Raw genomic sequence first — 21,486 nt, forward strand, 5'->3', positions numbered from 1 at the left:
ACATGCCATTAAATGGGGTGTCCGTAGCCTAATTCATGTCAAAGTGGGGGTCCTTGAAATTAAACTGGTTGAGAATAATTGCTAGAGCCGTTAAAAGCCTTCTCTTATAGGGTCCTTGGCATATCTTTTCAAATGGGGTCCGTGGGCTAATTAGTGTCAATTTGGGGGTCCTTGACATGAAAAAGTTTGGGAACCACTGGTTTAAGCACTTGCATCCTATATACGTAGTAGTTGACTGGGGTCCCCCAGGGCTCTATACTAGGTCTGCTAGTAAACCACATTTCTTTGCTGAAAATAGCAAAATTTTCCCTAATTATCCCTAAATACAAGCTACTATGAGCTATGTTTTTGTCAAATATGTAGAATAATTCTAACATAAAACGTTGGTGTACTCAACATGCCTGGGTTCACATTCTGGCAAGTGGACTATAGGGACGCAAGGGTTCATGTGGCTATTATCTACTGAGCTTCAGAATGGTGTAAGAGTGGAGAATCAGTAGACTCTCTTGCCAGGAATAAGGGGAGGTTTTACTTGCATGCCATGGTCACATTATGCTATAGAGACATGCTAGAATGATTTCTGAAATACTATACAAGGATGCATTTCTTTGCTCTCTAGACTAGATTGTATTCACATGTGCATTATCCCTGCACACACACACGCACGCACACACGTACCAAACCTTTTCGATGACTACCCATATTTCACGTTAACCACCTGGCGAGGATAATCGCCCATGACTCATCTGTCTCATCACTAATAGCAAATACATCAGTGCTCAGAGATGACTCACAAACGTTGTCTTTGCCTGGCCCTATTTCACTCTCAGATGTCCAACAGAATCTGCCAAAGTAAAGAAGAAATATAAATAGGAATGGAAGTCGCTCTTTAAAAAGAGGGGGAAAGGGAACTACTGTGTGTATATAAATAAATAATGAAACAGCAAGAAGATAATGGGAAATACAATGGATAATAATGACCACTGTCCTCCTATATTAACTGGTAGCTGCACACCACACAGTCCTGTAATAATGTGCCTGTAAAATGAAAAGGTGAGAGGAGATTGGGTTTGGCCCAGAGATAATGAAGCAGGCAATAGAAGGAGCTGAGAACAATGCGTGGGAGGCGGTGTGGAACAGGTACAGGAGAGAGAAGGTGCATTCTGTGTCAATGGCTTCTGCGTAGGAATGTATTGTATGTCCCTCCTACCACGATAAATGTGTCTCCCTTCCAAGTAGCCTACACATGTGTCCCTATAGAGCGTCGCAGTCCCGCCCCCGACAACAGTCCCGGAAGAGAATTCCCCGTTCATTTCCCCCATAGAGTTTTCTAAAAGTATTTATTTAAAGACGTTTACGCTGCGGACAAAGCCAACTCTTGTTGACAATGAACACAATGTTTTGGGAAGATCAAATAATGAGAAAGAAGAAAAGAAAGGCAGCAACACTATTTGTTTTGTTTTTCTTCTTACTAACTATTTGATCGGCCCAAAACATTACGATTATTGTCATGATTTGTCACAACTAGAGTTGGCTTTGTCCACCACGTAATAGTCTTTAAATAAATATTTTTTGAAAACTCTATGGGGAAAATTAATGGGGAATTCTCTTCCCGGGGCTCTCGTCGTCATAAAAGGGGGCGGGACTGTGGCGTTCTATTCTGTGACTGCACGGTGGCACAGTCGGTAGTGCTGTTGCCTCATAGTGTTGTGTGTTCTCTCTCCTCCGCGTCATCAGTGCCCATACCCGAGGTGGGGTTGGCGAAAGGGTCTTTCTGTGTGGAGTTTGCATGTTCTCCCCGTGTCCCCTAAGGTAGGTACCCTCACAAAAAACATGCAGTAATACTGGTCAATAAACTACCTCCCACTGGCCAACCGGGGGCCTGATGGAGGGGAAAGGAACTGGTCGGAATAACGTGTTCCTTCCACGCACTACGTCCGGCCGGGGAAACTCACCCCTGTCAGGTGAAAAGAAGCAGCTTGGACTCCTCATGGATAGAAGGAAGCATGAGTTCAGTCCGCTGCCCCCCAGGTTGGCAGAGGAAGTGTAGCGCCCAGGATTACATTAGATGACACTGGGTAAAAAAAGGGTTGCAAAATCATGGGATAACATTAAAAATAATATATACTGTGACTGGAACAACTCCCAGGACCTGACTGCTACACCACCAACTACACTGTCTGGAATTACTGAGTATAATCATCACTGTGTTTTCTTTCCTTATTCCCAATTTAGAGTAGCCAATTATTTTTCACCCCTTTTCTCCCCAATTTAGTCGTTATATGCCAATTAATTCCGCCCCACAAGTTAACACACTAATGTGTGTTTCCACTGCTGTATTGTACCCTATACTGGCTTAGCTGCCATGCAGTGAGGACGGCGCCCCCACCCATCACTCCAGCTGCAGGTGCTGCCTGAAACAGCTTCCTAGCCGTGCTTTAACCATGATATTGGAACAGCTAATCAAAACAAAGATTTTTTTAGTGTTTCTCTTAGTTTTAAGGGTAACTGAACTGAAGGGTGTTCTTTATCGTCATTAATGCACTTCTGCAATACCTTCCTATGGTACCGCAGGTGTGCCTTAATGACGATAAAGAACACCCTCACGTGTAATATTGCTATTCTACTCACATCATGCTCAAATGCCCTTGAGGTCAAATCTATGTGGACCGAACCATCTCACATCACTGGGCAAACCAAACAGTAGGCTTAAATACATTAAGATCTTTCTTACCCGATTGAGTTATTCCAGTTCATCATAAGGTGCAGTCTGGCAGAACTGAGGATCAGTACGTGGTCATGCTGGAAATAAAGAAACGAAAACGCATATGTGATAATTGATCGAAAAAGTGGAGGAGTACACAATTGACTAATTGTGCAAATATAATAAGGTAGAAGCATTCCTTTGTCCCACTGTCAATCACACTCCTTAACGGAGTCCTTGCTGAGGGCAGATAGGGTAGGGATAGAAGGTCTTTCTCGTTTTTGCACTAGGTATGTTGGCGTGTGTGTAGCCTAGATGAAAAACAAAACTAAAAGTGTTGTACCCTGCCTTATTTTTCTTCGTACGAATTATTTGATCTGCCCAAAACATTGTGTTTATATATACTTTATACTTTTTGAAACGTCTATGGGGAAAATGAACGGGGAATTATTTCCTGGGCCCTCGTCGGGGGCGGGACTGCGACACCACCTTATAGAAACCTGGGACTGCACACAGCCTACAGTATATGATTTTGCCATTCATAGGCATCCACATGGATACACACTGGCGCATTGAAAAATATAACATTGCTGACACATCCACAGTGATGGCTTAGGGACTGTCTCTGCTGACGGCACATTTCATTAGCACCAGTGTGGAACTGTGAGGAAAAACCTGTACTGGGTAGAGTCAACTTTACCGCCTTCGGGTGTCTAAGTATTGTTTTTTACTTATTTAGCGGGCTGCACAGTTTACAGCAGAGCTGCATACGTCTCTGTCAGCTCATTTTACAGTAGCTGCTGCACAGTCAGCTGAAAAATGTATAACTTTGAGGGGCCACAAGTTGTAAATTGCTTAACAACCATTTTGTTTTGTTTTTAAAAGACCGAAATAAAAATAAAGATTCAAACTCAAACCTAAGTAACTTTGAGGTATTTGTATTTTACTTAAAATTTCCAAAACTTACTTCTACTCCACTGCATCTCGGATCCAAATGTTGTACTTTTACCCCACTACATATTTGAAAAATGTAGTTACTACATTAACAACTTCAGCCCTACCTACTTTTAAGTAAATGTTTGTAGCCCACTTTTGCCAAGTACATCTTGAATTGCGGACTCATTTCTGAGTATTTCTACATTGCGGTATTACTTTTACTCAAGTAAAATATTTGATTGAGTATTAATAAAGATTTAGCCTCCCCAGATGCAATCTTAAACCTAAATAAAGACACCAAAGGGGATTGGATGCTTTAGGGATTAGATTTCAGTAATTCGTTTTATATTGGCTGGGTTGGCAGATACTGATGCCATGTACCCTGACCATTGGAACTCAATTTAATCAGTGAGTCGATCTGTCTTTCATATGGATTTTAGCCTGTGTGTTTTTGAGTGCCAGAATGCATGGCTATCATGGCTGTTATCATGGCTACACGGCTGTGACGCTGGACCGAAATCAGTGGTGGAAAGTAACTATGTACATTTACTCAAGTACTTGTGAGTACTTTTTCCACCACTGTCCGAAATGCATGAGAGTGCCAAAGGATGTTTAGTGGACAATCCAAATTCATTTCTCCAGCCAGACAGGTAGCACACATAGCCGCAGGCAAAACACGGACAGGCAATACAAGGTTACTGGAACAGGCAGCTACAGTAGGAGACAACACAATGAACAGACAATTTTTCTTCACAGGGTAAAATAAACATGCTTACCGAAACTGACAACCGACTCACAACAACAGGTCAGGTGATCTGACACAGTGAACTGCATGGACAGCTGGATTTTAGAGACACTGGGGCTAAACTAGACACAGGTGAATGCAATGGACAATCAACACAAGGTTTGCTAAGGGAAATTAGTTCAAGTGGAAAGAAATGTGGTACTGGTCGGAGGGGAGAGACAAGACAGTTATAGAAAGCCACTCCCTGTTCAATATACATTTAGCTATCAATTATTAACCTCACAACAACACAAGATGTAGTTGCAATGCCTTGTGAGCTTATAGATAAGCTACATTCAACTAAGAGAATAGGGGGGGTGGCCTACTATAGAGCCCTGGGGGACTCCAGTCAATAAAGTATATTAGGTTTAAGTGGTAAAAGTGAGTTATGGTAATTGGCTATTTTGGCAGAAACTCACACATATTGATTTTACTATTGTGTGTGTGTGTGTGTGTGTGTGTGTGTGTGTGTGTGTGTGTGTGTGTGTGTGTGTGTGTGTGTGTGTGTGTGTGTGTGTGTGTGGCCCCATACACTGTGGCTTGTCTGTGTTTAATCGCCGACACAATGCTTTTCCAATGGGAGTCACATGGTTTGACCAAACATTTGTGTTTGATGGCTGTGTTCTGCCCATCTGTATGGCCTCATACACACGTATCAAACGCATGTTCTGTGTTCTGTCTGTGTTTGATGGCCGTCTCAGTGCTTTTCCAATGGGAGTCACATGGTTAATTGACCAAACATTTGTGTTTGATGGGGGGAGGCAGCCATCAAACACAGACAGAACACAGAACATGTGTTCTGTACGTGTGTACTGTGTATGGGACCTATGTGTGTATGGGGCCTATATATGTACGTGGGAATGCATTATTTATTTGTGCATATTTACTTGATTGCAACGCTGACCCAAGGAATGGTGGACATTAGCCAACATGCTGATGTGCAGACACGTGCATACACAGTGCATCCATTCACACCAATAACTTTAAATGGCATTCCAGCATTCCCCACCTTGTCTCCGGGGAAATTTCAGGCCTCAGCGCCGATCGGTGGACACAGAATAGTGAAAAAGACGTCAATACAGAGCCGTTTCCCATGCACCTTTGTTTCCAGCCAGATTCACTGACTGATCAGCTCTGTCAGATCAGCGGGGGCAATCCTCTCAATTGGATGCATCGAACGGCCATGTTTCTTCAGGCTTAACTATATGTGAAGCCTATATACAGTCCCTATTATGGGGGCGAACATTTGGCCGTGTTCAGCGAAGGGATTTGGTGTAGACTGTGAAGACAGGAAGAAAAGAAGTGGGACGGTCCTGGGGGACCCCGGGCTAACTAAGTATAGGGTTTAAGAGCTTGAGAGTGGAGGCTGAGTCAGTACGCACCCTTAGACTCTCAGAGAACACACTGGAACAATTCACGAGTGCAATATGACCAAACACAGATCCATCTGCTTCCATTTGTTATTTGTAACTGTCATTGTTACTTCAACACGTTTGTTTTTATCGCACCGGCACCATTGTAATGCCTGGGAATCGTACCCAGGTCTGGCCGGGTGGAAAGCCAAAACATTCTTTTAACCAATAATCCAAAGGGATACATATGTCCCTACGGTATGCCTCTGGGGGATATTACACTTCAGAGGTTGTGAGCCACTCTGCTACACTTGATACCAGAATTAACCAAAAAGACATACTTAAATAACTAACTAAAGCAAAAGGTGTGTCATCATTCAGAAACAACACACTGAAATTCTGTATAATTATGAAGATGTATGCTCAACACGTTATTCATTCTAAATTGCACAATGGGTGTGCATTACTTTGCATATGGCTGTGGTCTCATCACTGTTCCAAATTAATGTCATTAACCAAATGAACCCTATAGGATCCTTATTCACGGAACATTGTCAGTAAATAGCAGATCTACAACCTCACAGGCTATGTTGTATACGTAAGCTTTCCGCCCAGTCAACCACGTATATAGGTTTTAAGTATATGAACCCCTCACTGTATTTCATGGTCATTTAAGCTTGAACATTAGCTCCAAACCAACAGCATGGATTTCAGGGGAACTCAACGTGTATTTGTTGATGTTGTGGTAAAAATATGCAATGTGACCTTTCACAGTGCTTCGTGTCAGGGAAGGGGGGGGGGGGGGTAATTAGCCTTTTAACTGCACAGCTCAGTGTGGATTATCCCTTACATTTCTGTTTATGCATCCAAGTCCCTCTCACACACACACACACACACACACACACACACACACACACACACACACACACACACACACACACACACACACACACACACACACACACACACACACACACACACACACACACACACACACACAAATCTCCGAACCGAGGCCAGAGTGCAGGGTCACCTATATAGTGGTACTGTCACCCCTACTGTACATACCGTACAGTGGTTGTGTTTACAGCACTGTAATAGAAAAGCGATGATCAATAAAAATGGATCGGGAGAAACGACCCCTGTCATATAGGTAGGTGTGGACAGCAATGCAATACCCTCATAATGAGTGAGAGGGGGTAAAAAGAAATCAGCTAATGGTGACCACCAGTATTGATCCCTGGAATTGGTCGATGCTCATCTCGGGGGACGGCTGAAGATGACGTTGTGGATGTTTTATGGGGCGAAAGCAGATGACCCCGATTTGGACCCCTAAGGGCCTCCTGGGGAGTTTACGGCGCTGGCAGGAATTGATTATATTGAGAGGTTTTAAGAGCCAAGCTGCTTCAACAACATCCTATCCAGTGTGAGTCATTCCAGTCCCATGTCACTTCTGTCCTGGAAGTGAAAGCTTCAAAGGTCCAGTGTCCAGATAAACAATCATGCTTTTTTTTCAGATGCAGGATGCCTATATTCAGTAAAGACTGTAAGATTGAGAATAGTACCCACACCTTTGGTGGTGTTTTTGGTCAAATTATAGTATGCACATGATATGAAATTCTTCCTACGATAATAAACAATACTGCAAGAAATGACCATATAAAAGAAGCTAAAGAAGAGAGAGGGAAAATAAGCAATTGCAGTTAAAGAATTAATATAAAAGAAAAAGGTCCCAGGTTCTAGAGAAGTTATTCAATGAGCCTCTCGAGAATATTTTCTTTCTAGGTGAATAAAGGATGACAGGTCTTTTAGCCAGAATGTCGTGGCAGAGGGGCTAAGACTTTTCCATTGAAGCAAAATGTGGCGCCTCGCTATGAGGGAGGCGAAGGCAACTGAATCTGCCTGACACCTACTGAATCTGCCCACCACAGGAGACACACCGAAAATAGCAACTAGAGGACACGGAGGCACAGGCAAGCCAAAGACTACGGAGAGAGTATCAAAAAAGTGTTTGTATGGTCTGCAGGAGAGTAAAGACACCTGGTACAGGAGTTATTAGTCTTTGGAAACATTCTTCTTAGTATAGTGTGTCCTATGGACCACTTTGAATTGGATAAGACACAAACGGGCACATAAACAAGACACGTTTATTCTAGATAGCGCTTCCTTCCCAAAGTTCCCTCTCCCATGTATACCTCACCCCAGAGAGCGTGGTTCATTTAGAAGAGATAAGAGCATTATAAATGCAGGAGCTGTTATTCAGGGATTCTGAGGGTGACATTATAGATTCCAATATAGTTTTTTTCAGGTAACCTAGGGAAGGATGAAAAAAGTTAGCAAAGCTGCGTAATTGGAAGACTCTGTAGATTATATGTGGAGGCAATGTCTCCCAAAGATCAGTCTGAACAGTCCATCAGTAGACATAATAAGTTGCTGAAGGACACTAGGCCCTTCTCCTTCCATTTAGAGTAGGTCGTGTCAGAAGCGGAAGGTAAAAACAGATTATTACAAATAGGGTTGAGGACTGATGGTGATTTCAACTCAAAATGTTGTCTAAACTGGTTCCAATTTTTTTGAGAAGATAAGACTAAAGGGTTATTGGTATATGCTCAGAGGAACGTGTTGGTAGAGGAGCAAACAGTAAGGCAGGAAGAGAGGATGAAGTGCAGGAATTTGCCTCCATACTGCACCAAATAATGTCAGGGGAGTGGCATCACTTTTTGACTATTTGGAGGTTTGGTAAAATAGCATATTGGGTGATGCGAAGCCGCCGTCTTGTTTGGGTCTCTGAAGAGTCGATATTGGGATTTTGGCTGCCATATTTTCTATATTATCTATTTACTATGCATTATATTATCTATTTACTACGTTTCTATATTATCTATTTACTATGTACACTATCGTTATAATGACCAGGCTTCAAGAGTTCAAGTTCACTTATATGACGCCCATTTCCGTTACGTCAACATATAGGGCGTAGACTCACAGCGTAGACTCACAGCCTCACAGAACAATCATGGCGTTTCCGCCTGTCAGACACTTCAGTGTTTGAGACGGAGCAGTCGCTTGTTAGCGTGTGGAGCGTGTCGCAATGAATGGTTCGTTTTGTTATTTTGGTGTCATGTCATTCAGTTATTTGTCAACATTTGAGTTCTTCATTGCAAAACATTACAAGGTATATTGATCGTTTTTGTTTATTATGTTTCTTTGCAGTCCTGGTTATTATGATGAAGTTGTATGTATGGTTCCCTTCCTCATGCCCTTTGAGCTATGGGCAGTGAGGTAAATAGCGTTTGTTTTGAGCATTTGTTGTTAGGCTATGATTTATTTCGTTATGTGTTTAATTTGGTACTCATGTTAATCATGATTTATTCTTTGTATTTTCGTCAGTTTGACGTAGGCTTTGGGCCATCCATATCGGCATAAAACAAAGCCTCCAGTATCCAGAAACACTGTCACGTTCATCGTTCATTTCATGGTCAAAGGGTGTGACAGGGATCCTAGGTGATTTACCAGCCCAGAAAAAAGAGGGAGGGTCTGAAAAAGAAAAAGTGGTAGAATGTTCATTTTGACTGTTTCGATGCGACCCACCTGTGAGAGGGGCAACTTATTCCATCTCTGAACATCAGTTTTAATATTATCAAGAAGATTCACGTAGTTATCCTTGTGGATAGAGCCAAAAGAGTGGGAAATAACAACATAAATATCTGAAACTCTGGGAGAGTTGAAACGGTAGTGCATCAGGGAGGAGGGATTTGGCCAGACTATTGACAGGGAAACATGCATTGTTAAACATCTGCAAAATTCTACGTAATTAGAGAATGGAAAAGTGGACAAAATCCTATATCCAACCATTCTGCGTTCAGCTTGGGCTGCTGCTGCACTTCACCAGCCAGCCGACTTATTGCTATAGTGGACGACGTACGGTACAAAGTGTGTGAGAGTGTGAGAGTGAGAGAAAGAGAGAGATAGCTATGATACAGATATTGTCCACACCCGCACATGAGAGAGAGAGAGAGTTGAGAGCGCAGATTATGTATTCCTCATGGGTGGGAGAGAGACAGTCAGTCAGTGCGTGAACAGTGAGAGGGGTTTTTAAAAAGGAGATTTTAAGATGTTTTTAACTCATGTCATCATGTCAACGTAGCCACATGAATAATACAAACTATGTATGAATAAGCACGACATCAAATAATCAAATGAAACAGTGTGGAGAACTCAACTCGATACAAAATCATGACTGTATATGTCCACTAGCAATGAGTCGGCTGGCGACCGGAAGTGCAGCACCACTATAGAACATTCATGGGGTTAAGAGTCTTGCTCATGGACACACATCGACACATCGCTAATCTGGCCTGGAATCGTGCCTGGGACAACCAGGGGCTCTGGCTCCCCAGGCGGGCTCACTAACCACTCTGCTATGGCCGCCCAGGCCCCAACTGAGCTATGAGCCGAGTATTGTGGTGCTTCGCCATGAAGTGGTTCGAACAAAGGGTAACACTGTCAGGGATAGTACAAATCTGCAAACATTTTGGGTCTCCTCTCCTTCCCTTGGCAACCATGCCTAAAGATGCCTGTATGTACTATATGTACAGTATTTCATTCCCCTGCCATGCATAGTCCACCATGGGCACCGTTGGAGGTGCGACAAAGAAAGCAGGAAGACCATCCTTCTGTATGAAATAATACATTATAGCCTATATGCTTGTATGCTGTATGCGGTCAAAGGCACAGAGCCAAGACAAGGGATTACATACGTATCATTATGTGACATCTATATATGTTCTAACTAAATACATAAGGTACTGTTACAACTAAAAGCCCAACGAGGATGACTGAGAACTGGACTGTATGGGTGTGAAGTCAAGAAGCCACACACACAAAGCAATGATGATGTATGAATTTACTTAACTCAATCTCTTTTCTAGGCACAGGGCTGGAGTCACTCGGAGGGGAGTCCCAATTACCTGGCTTTGGCACGCTGTTCAGCCCATAGTTATTGAGATTCTTCAAGTGGGAGGCATAAAAGGGGAGCGAGGGGATTAAAATTCTATTCATGTAACCTAATTCCAGGGAACACGTCAAGTGTATTAAAGTTGATTACCGAGCAGACTCAAATCAGTCTGAGTTTTACACATGCAAATGAAGGAACACTGAAAGAAGTCCAATCTTCACCAGATAGAGTGTCCATGAATGGCTCAAAATAACACAAGTTACTGAAGTTTATCGTTATACTTTTGCATAATTGTGGACCAACATCTACTGCTGTGACAAAAGTCTAATACAGTACTCTGTTTGATGTCACAGAAAAACAATTGATAAAACTGCATTATTAATTATTGCATGATCCTGTTCAGCTTGACGGTGGTTAATTGATGGAGGCACAGCGAACACTTCTTCCTGGCAAAATCTGACGTGATAATTTTTGTAATGTTGCCAGTTAGCATCATATATGATGTTACAGCAACCTGGTATGTTGGTCTCTCCATTACACTATTTGGGACTTTGAGTATACACCAATTTAAGTCTGACGTTTCATTCTGTATGCATTGTGTACATACTTTTTTTAAATCGTCCTCAGAGACGTGTATGATTTAGCGCCATCCTTCCTGGCGTGTAGATTTTTGTCATGGGTTACTCAGTCTCCTAATTAGCGGGAAGAAAATGACAGAATAGTTGCAATTTGTGCATTTTAGGATTGAGTTTGCAGCGTAAACAGCCACAGCCATAATGTTGCTGCCAGTGAGTCTGTTTGAAAGCATGCTTGAATGAGGCCCGGGGAAACAGCAGTACTTTGAAATCATGGCACCCTGCTGCTTTTTCTGCCACAAACTGCCTCTTGCCATTGAACCGGTGACTTCTTGTATGTGGAGAGAGCTGCATAGCCTTACAGTATGGTGTGGACTGGATATCATGCAATTCACCTTTAGTATACTTTTATAATATGAAATGCACATCCAGAGTTATCAACCTATACTGTACACTGTGTACAGTATATCAGAACACCATGTTTTCTCTCTTCACACAAAATATTGATATATAAACAGAAGAGACTTTCCTCAAATATGCCAGAAGGTACAGTAATACTACCTACATGTATGTAGGTCCCTTTCAAATATACAATAAGGCTACATTTTGGCCATGGATTTACAAATGATGTTTTGTGTCAATTTCAAGTCATCCTGTGACCAGTTCTCAGAAATACCACTGACAATGACGACCAGAGAACATCGGAGCAATGGGTACATTTATTTCAGAGACTGATTTTCAGCAGTTGTACTGACATAGTCTAAATATGCTTTACCATAATAAGACCGTTTCAGCAATGTTTGACCACCACATGATTAGAGTTTCTCTTACAACCCAGGGTCGTTGGAACTGTAACTCTTCCTCCTTTGTGGTGCCACTATAGGACTATATAGGCACATGTTGGAACAATATCCAAATCATACCGTACCCTCTACAGTCCATCTACCTCATATACCAAACTAAGATAAAAGAAGAGGTCAAATGCCCAAATTTTCACAGATGTTGCCCCCCTACGATATGTCTGCTAACATAAATTGATGTGCGATGACAAGAACGCCCCTCATTTTCACACGGGTGTGATTTTATTTTTACGTTGCAACATTTTGATTCAAGGAATGCATAGGTAATGATGTGTTGGGAACTATTTCAAACATAAGGCAATGTGTTTCATATAGGCGAAAACAGTGGTTTCCAACCAGTGGTCCTTGAGGGGGTTCCAGGTAGTCCCCAGCTAAATGATGGAGAGTTGCTAACCAAATGGACCATAATTAGATCTTTAACTGTAAATTGAGAGTGTAACATAATTCAAATTGATCCATACGGGTCCATTTGGTTTCATTTTACACTCTCAGGAGTTGTTACATTATTGTTAAACATCTGTATTACTTAATTTACAAGAAGTCCACACAATTAAAGAAGGTAGAAGAATTGTTATTTTGATCAATGTTTGCCTGTTATCTCTCCTAATGGTATCAACACAACATGGAATTGTGGACAAAATATAAAAAATATTCTTTAGTTTTGGGTTTGAGGCTAAATGTCATCAAATGGTGGTCTGTGGCTCAAATGCAGAATAAATAATGGACCTTGGTGAAAATGGTTGAAAACCACTGGGATAAAACATAAGGGTTGTATAAGCCCATATATGTAGCCTATTGAACCCTATATTATAGTATTGTATGTAGTAACATGTACTGTAACTCTTAATCACAGTGCGGATCAATGATTTGGATCGACTTTATGTGCTGGGCCCAATTATCTTAATTGCAACCTAACACAGTTGAGAGAGTGAGCTTTCACACCAGCTGTATGTGTGCTTCAAACGTTGATTCATCCAAAAATAGAAACACAAGCCAGAATCTTCAAAATACCTACAGTAGCCAGCCTACTACTATATCCTTCACACGAGCCATATAGTCTGGATTCTACATGAAAACAAAACTGGCACGTGGGGGAAATTACACAATGTAGGTCATGCAACGGTTAAAAAGGCAGCGTTCGTGTGGGCTATAGGCTACTCCGGGATAAGTGGGAACTATCCGGTTGCCGATGAAGAAGGAAGTGGGCGGGTCGGAACGTCAAGAGGTAAATAATTGATCTTTCTATCGGTAAGAAAGAGAGATAGGGGGACGTGGTGTGGGACGTTCCAATAGCGAATCCCTTTTTGTGATTCCAGTGGCTGCTCCCGTCATCAGCTGCAATTCCGTCGCTAAACACTCGTGCAGAAGCCCTGTGTGAGGAGACGAAGAAAAGAATAAAAGGAGGAGGCAGCCAGGCAGCAGCAAGGACGCCCTTCCTTCCCTTTCCTAGGCTATATAATATACCCCAGGAGGAGCAGGAGATGCTATAGGGACGAGCAGTTGATAACAAGCCCATCTCTCTCACAGACAGCAGCAGCACCAGCCGCAGGACAGCTTCTTCATTCCGGACAATATTATCCCGGCCGCTTAAATCCCCGTTTTTGTGTGGAAGATTTCAATCGCCGCCGGACAGACAGGTAGGCTAATTATTTATGACTGCTTCTTGAGCGGAGAAGGCTCATGCTTGCTTGTACGGGCTGTGTACTGTGTGGATGTGTAGGGAGCTGTTCACTAGCGGTGGTGCTGAAACACACCGGCTCACTGTGTGTACTGTGTTGGGGAGCTGGCCACTACAGCGCTGGTGCTGAAATCAGATCCCTCCCGAAACGAGGAAGTGACTTGTGTTATATATTTCCCGTTCGTTCACAGCCTGGGTACGTGCAAGGTGCACGTTTTCCTTCTGCATACAAACGCATGTGTCACGTCGTCGGATGTTATTTGCGTGAATACTTGCATCTTTTCGAGCAGCCAATGCATGCATAACGCTGCTGGTGTTAAACAAAGCGCCGCTGCATGCTGCTGCATGAGACAGACACACCGCGAATGGAACGGATAGATATAGCGCGTCCTTCCCGTTGGGTCACGGAAAGTTTCACACACGACCAAGAATGCTGTTAGCCTGTGTTGCCTGCACCTCATTAGTTCCATTGACACATTTTCATGGAAATGGTATAAATGAATAGCAGCGAGAAGTGTAGTCCAGAGGTTAATATTTGACAGAGAGGAGAAAGAATCACTCTCCGGCATTCAGGTCAACTATTAGGCTACTCAACTATACAAGTATAGGCTATTGACAACGCGGAGTGAAATTCCTTCAAAGTTTCTAATAAAGAAAAAAGAAAAGGCAACAGCAATGTTTTTGCCACAATAGTGATATCTCGTCGGGGAACAAGATGCGAATGTTTGGTCGAGTAGACGTCTCTAGGTTAAGTCAGTCTATATGAACCATGACCTCAATGTCCTTCATTTGGTGCATAGAGGAGCCAAATTCTCAGAGGTCCACTGGTACACACGCACGCACACGGTGCTCTGACTGAACTGAATAGTGAAAGTAACTGCAGGCAATTTGGTGTTTGGAGGTGATTTTATAGGCAACAGTTTTTAATTGTTTTGCGTTATTTCCCTTTTCCCCTCCACACAGATCTGACAGCCAAGTGCTAGCCTATACTTTTCCGAGTAACAAGTGAATGTAACATCGTTCGAGAAAGGCAAGGAATTAAAAGCCATCGCCATGAATTTCGTAATGAAACAAGCGCTGGGAGGTAAGTGTTTTTTTACCATTTCATACCGAATTAGAGAGAGAGAGAGAGAGAGAGAGAGAGAGAGAGATATTGATTGATTGATTGATTAGCTGGGATGTGTGTGTTCAGTATGTGTTTTACAGTTTGTATTTTAACTCTGGCTATCATTGACTCCATTGAGACATCTTATAAATTGTAGGCTTCTGTTTCTTTCCCTGCGAGGCTTGTAGAGAGGGGGGGGGGATTACGTAGATTTTATAGATGTCTTTCCCCTGCTTTATTAGGACAGATCTGTGAACCCTGCTCATTCTCTGTCTGCGGCCACCATGTGTGCAGGTTCACTTTCTGTTTTGCGCATTTTCCCCCAATCATAATTATGCAGACTGCCGTGGCGCTCTGCGCCTCCGGGGCCACCAGCCACGAGGCCGTTTACCGAGTGTAAAATGAAACCATATGGACCCTTACGGGTCCATTTCGTTTCATTGTACACTCTCAAGTTAACACACTGCGTGGTTTGTAGGCTCTGTAGCGGGCCGGTGAACAGTTGTGTGGCCAAAAGCGCATTATGTTTTAGTCACAGGTGCACCGTTAACTCTGATGTAGGCCTATATATAGGACTGCGTGTCAAAACATGTTTTTCTTTGTTATTTGTGCGTATCATTGCACGTCGATTCCTCTTGGCTTTAGAGGTTATGTTATGGTCATATTGGCACCAATGTGCATAGTGGCATAGCCTCTCTCATCTTGGCATGCACAGGCTCTTATACCATAATGTGACGTGGGGAACTGAATGACGGATCAAGGACCGAGCTAATCTTTTATAATTTCATTCGTAAGCATACGAGAGAGATGAACGACGTGCGCGAACGGCTCGGTAATTGCTTGGGCGGCATCATGCACAACGGCTCCGCCGCGTGCACGCAAGACATTATTACCACAGCGAAGCGGAGTAATGAATTTTGGGGAAGGAAATGAACGAAGTTATCACATATGAATATGTAGATAAGGCATAATAATAAGGCCACTGGAAGGTGAACGTATATAGCTCAAGTGGTTTTCACGGAGAAAATGTCAGGAGCAGATTCAGATTGATTGATCCACCAAAACCGTTGAGCAAAAATATAGCACGCCATACGTAGCCTATACCCTATATAATAATGTATTATTATGGCCGCGCAACACACTTGAACACAATCACCTATAACAGTGGTTCCCAATCTTTTTCATGTCAAGGACCCCCAAATTGACACTAATTAGCCCGTGGACCCCCATTTGAAAAGATATTCCATGGGGACCCCCATAATAGAAGATTTTTACGACTCTAGCAGTGATTTTAAAACCCGTTTAATTTCAAGGACCCCCAGTTTGGCATGCATTAGTCTACAGACCCCCATAAGGCCTTTCTATCTCTGGGACCATCACATTAGTATTGTAAAATCAATGTTAATTTAACTCTGAGAGTGGTTCCATTTGCTCACTCTCAGAGTTACAGACCCATAAGGGTCCATTTGGTTCCAAACTATCATTTAGCTGGGAACCCCAGCAAAATGACACACACACACACACACATGCACACAGTGAGTGAGTGAGTGAACGTGCAAATTGTGCACATTCCTCAACAATAAAGGCAATTAAATTACTTTATACACCTGCTAGTGCAGGGAAGGAATTTCACACTCAGGGAAACTTGGCCAGATTAGCCTATATGTATGCCATGGTTTGAGTTTGACCCACAGTTCTCCCCCCCCCCCAAACTTCCTTCCCCGCCTGCATGCTGTCATATATGACTAATTAGTTTCCTCATGTGCCATGCGTGCGGTGGATTAGCTTCCGGCTTTTATCCCTCTCCCTCTGTGCGCTGCAAAAGAAAAGAACCACTCCATCTATTCTCATTTCGGCAGCCATTCTGCACGTCCTTGTCTTACACGGCGAAGCACAAGGTCGCACGAATTGGTGGCGGAGGATGTAACAGTAACACTATGCAGTTCCATCCCCCCGCGGGGCCGCGGCCCTCCTCTCTCGCTCTGTCGCTAGAAGTGCATTCAATATTCCGGAGAACTCCTCACAGGAGGACAAATGAGGAAGTGATTGGTGCAACCCACTGGGGGATTGTTTCACAGCGAGAGCAAAGAGCAAAGCATGTGTGTGTATTTGTGTGGTCTCTTACTGGGAAGAGTACATGTAGGTAGAAAGTGTGTGTGGCACTCTTATGTGCAGTTTATATTGTTGGTGTGTGTGTGTGTGTGTGTGTGTGTGTGTGTGTGTGTGTGTGTGTGTGTGTGTGTGTGTGCGTGTGTGTGAGCGTGTGTGTGAGCGTGTGCGTGTGCGTGCATGTGCGTGTGCGACTGTGTGCACTCTTCCTCCCTCTTATCAACATGGTGCCATCTCCGTGCCCTTGGTCGCAGGAGGAAAGGAGGAGGGAGAGGGTGGGGAATGGCAAGTGACAAATTGACGTTTAAAAGGAGGGCCTTATATCATCAGCTGACTGATGGCGCTGGTCATAAAAGCAGGCGCTGCCCTCTGGTCAGAGAGCATGTCAGCTTAATGGGAAACACTTTAGCCTCCTTGCTGTTGCCCTCATTGTCAGTCTCTCCCAGTCTACGTCTTTCTCTAGTCTCTCCCCTCCGTGCCGCTGCATGCCTCCTCATCCACCACCCCATGTCCCTCTGTCTCTCTCTCCCTCTGTCTCTCTCTCCCTCTGTCTCTCTCTCCCTCTGTCTCTCTCTCCCTCTCTCTCTCTCTCTCTCTCTCTCTCCATTACTTTTCCTGCTCTCTCCTTCCATGCCCCTGTTGCACTACCCCCCCCTAATTCTCTCTTCTGTCATCTCTCTCTCTTCCTCCTCTCTCTCCCTCTCCCTCTCTCTCTATCTCTCTCTCTCTCCTTTGTTCTTTATGGTACATTTCGGGGTTGGGATCTGAGGTAAGGCAATCTCAATCAGCCTGCTACTGGGGAAGTTAGCCTCGGTTTGGAGGGGGGAGGTGCGTGTGTCTGTGCGTGTGTGCGTGCATGTGTCCGTGCGTGCGTGTGTGAGAGAGAGATAAGGTTAGAGGAGAGAGAAAAGGAGAAATAACAAGAGGGTGGATATCTGATATCAGACCTTGGTCACAATTAGAAGAAAAATGGAGGGTGTGTTTGTGTGGCCTTGTGTCCTTGTGGCTACACAACATCCCCACAAGGATAGTGATAGCAGTCTAGTCTGACCTTGTGGGCACATTTCTTCAGGTGCCTTTGAGGGAACGGCTCATTTCCATGGCTTTTTTTTCTATATTTCTTTATCCCATGACTTTGCAAACCATTTTTTTCAACCCAGTGTCAATTATCTAATGTAATCCTGGGTGCTACACTTCCTCTGCCAACCCGGGGAGGGCAGTGGACTGACCTCATGCTTCCTTCTATGCATGATGAGTCCAAGCTGCTTCTTTTCACCTGACAGGGGGGGAGATTCCCCAGCCAGACGTAGCGCGTGGAAGGATCACGTTATTAGTAGTTTAGAGACCAGGGTTACTGCATGTTTTTTGTGAGTGTATACCTACACCAGGGGACACGGGGAGAACATGCAAACTCCACACAGAAAGGCCATTTCGGCAACCCTGCCTCGGGTGTGGGCGAGAACACGCCCCCAGCGCCCACAGCGGGAATCGAATTTCCACATGGCTTTTAGAGCTAATGTGTTTAGTTTTTATTTTTCAATAGAATGAAATGTTCCATTCCACAAATTCAAAACGTATACAAAAATATAGCCGAAATATGTACCAGCAGTGCTGAAGTGGTTAGTGTGTTTGTAATACTAATCAGAATCTACAAAGTAACTATAGTCACTAAAGTTTTCAGATAATTGTGGTGGAGTAAAAGTACAATGTTTGCCTCTGAGATGTAGTGGAGTACAAGTAAAATTATTGGAAATTGGAAATACTAAAGTAAAGTACACCTCACAATTACACTTATTACAGTATAGCCTATAGGTAAATGTACTTAGTTACTTTACAATTTAGGCATTTAGCAGAGGCTCTTAATCCAGAGCGATTTACAGTAAGCAAGAACAAAACACTTTCCACCACAGCAAAAGATCCATATTGTGGTTAGGATTAGGCAGTTAGTTTAGGGATTTGGAGGATATATTCTGGGGGGTAAAATGGCACAAGAAACGTATAGCATTTGTAATGAAAAAGTACTTTTGAAGTCCCACACACAGACTGTGCGTGTATTCCTGATTTGGGATGAAATAAGAGTGACGCATATAAAAACACAGAGAAGAACTACATGACTGAGCAGTGAGCACGCACGCACGCACGCACGCACGCACGCACGCACGCACGCACACACGCACACATGCAGGGGTCACTTGATCATGTACAGTAGGTTCACACTCTGTAACATTAGAAGGATCAGACCCTTCCTCACCCAGGAGAGTCAGCCCATGTTCCTTATCCAGACATCAGTCATGTCAAAACTTGACTATACCTCTAACTGTCTACTTACTGGCCTCCCGGCATGTGCATTTATATTAAGCCTCTCCAAATTATCCAGAATGCTGCATGCAGCACACTTGACTTTCAACCAGCTAAAATCTTCACATGTCCCCCTCCTTCTCCACTCCCTCCATTGGCTCCCGGTTACTGCCCGCACAGAGTACAAAACACTGATGTTGTCAAAGGTTTGGCACCCCCAAAGTCTGATCCAACCCTACAACACCTCCTGCTCACCCAGCTAACACAGGGAAGCTGGCAGAACCTTCGTTAAAACATCCAGGACAATGCTCCACACGTCCCAGACTCTTCTACCTTCTGGCTCATAAACTGTTGAAGGAACTCCCCTCCACCTTAGACCCGTAGCACTTGTCGTAGCACTTGCTCTAGCCTCGACGACCTTACATTGTTAACCTGGCATCCTATAGTGTGTATAGTTTCAATGTACAGATTATAGATTTTCTTTGTGTGTGTGCGTGGATATTCTACTGTTAGACTGATGATAGGCTCTTGGTTTACCATGATCTATAGATTTCTATTTCTATGCATTTGCAGTATTGACCTTGCTTATTGTAATAAGCTCTGGAATGCTGAATTAGTAAATCAGTGCTCTTCCGATTCCTAGATGCCCTTAATTCCCACCCTAGATAGTTGGAGTAAGATACAGTAAGTAATCCGAATTGGTCCTGAGCCAAACTGTTAAAACAGACAAAGTAGAACAAAGCGACGTTTCAAAGACGTTTAGACCGTGTGTTATTTTCAAGTACAAAGACCACACGGTCGAAACGTCGTATTATCTTTGCTGCTGTGTCACTGATATTTTTTAACATCCTAAAGTGAGTGGCGAGCCCCCGCTTTGTTCCACCCTAGATAGCTGGACAGAGTATGAAGTTGAAAAGAAAAAAATCTTATGATTAAAGTAGAAAGTAGACCATTAATATCCAAAGGAGAAAATAGAGAGTGAGTAGATACAGTAAGAGGGGAGAGGGTATGTTCTGTACTGACTATTTTGACTGAACATGACCCACTTGCGTTGTGCTTGATAGCATAGTGGCTGTGCATGTGTTACACGGACTATACTTACAGTATGTATATGTAAGCCTGCCAATGTAGAAGAACTCACAATCGTATGCTGAATGAATCACATCATCACACCCGGGTTAATATTGTTTCCACATGGATGAAAAGTGTACATGAGCTATCGGATTTGAAATGGTTCCTTTCACACGTAAATGATTCTCTGATGGGCTGACTTGGCCTGATGACAATATGCTTTATGGATCATTTCAGCCCACTCTCACGCATCCCGTGAGACGAATGACGGTGTTTTCATCAGTGTTGATTTTGTCGACTAATACTATGACAAAAAATGTTTGTTGACTACCTTTTTTCACTGACGAAAACTAAATGGAAACTAAATGAAAACTAAGATATGATGACAAAAACTGAGACTAAATATATTGACAATTTTGTCAAAAAATAAAAACTAGACTAAAATGTTAGGAAGGGACTAGTGGACAAGATATCCAGTATAAAGACACTTGGTTGCATGCTGAAAATATTGAGCTTGTAGATCGGCTATTTTCAGTGTAAGATCAGCCATCAAGGCCCGCTAAAATACATTTTAGTCGACTAAATCAACTGTAGATACGAGACTAAAAAAGAACAAAGTGAAACAGTATTCCAAAGACGATGACTAAAACTAAAATCTAAATTTGCTGCCAAAATCAACACTGCTTCTCATGATCTGTTGTTAACCGTAGCCGTACCACTTCAAACCCTTTATACTTTTATTGAACGGGATCATTTACAAGCTCACAATATTGTGAGCTAGTATAGATAGATAGTTCATGTGTTTAGAATTAAGTTATTTTGCCCAACCCAATGTTAGTTTCTTTCTCCACTTTTGCTAAAACATAAGAATTTTAAAATTAAGACTTATAATTGATGGGACAGGGCAGAAAGGGACTCAAGCTGCGTTCACTGGGTCAGAGGCCCATGCATGACATTGAATTTTAATGATGCAAAAAGAGGAGTCACAATGAAATATTCACCATTCAACACCTCTGACAGAGTCACCACATTATTGTGTTGACAACTCAGAGTCACC

At 43.1% G+C, this 21,486-nt stretch overlaps 1 protein-coding gene across 1 annotated transcript in view; it reads left to right on the plus strand.

The window, feature by feature from the left end:
- Positions 1 to 14,899: 14,899 nt before the first annotated feature.
- Positions 14,900 to 21,486, plus strand: part of cplx1 (complexin 1) — a gene marked incomplete at both ends in the record, with an annotated part of 44,366 nt that continues 37,779 nt past the window's right edge. Inside the window, one exon of the mRNA XM_080773739.1 lies at positions 14,900 to 14,930. Coding sequence (XP_080629865.1) covers positions 14,900 to 14,930 — 31 coding nt within the window. The remainder of the gene's footprint in view (positions 14,931 to 21,486) is intronic.

Source organism: Protomyctophum bolini, assembly GCF_963924005.1.
Source record: "Protomyctophum bolini genome assembly, chromosome: 10".
Classification (NCBI taxonomy): Eukaryota; Metazoa; Chordata; class Actinopteri; order Myctophiformes; family Myctophidae; genus Protomyctophum; species Protomyctophum bolini.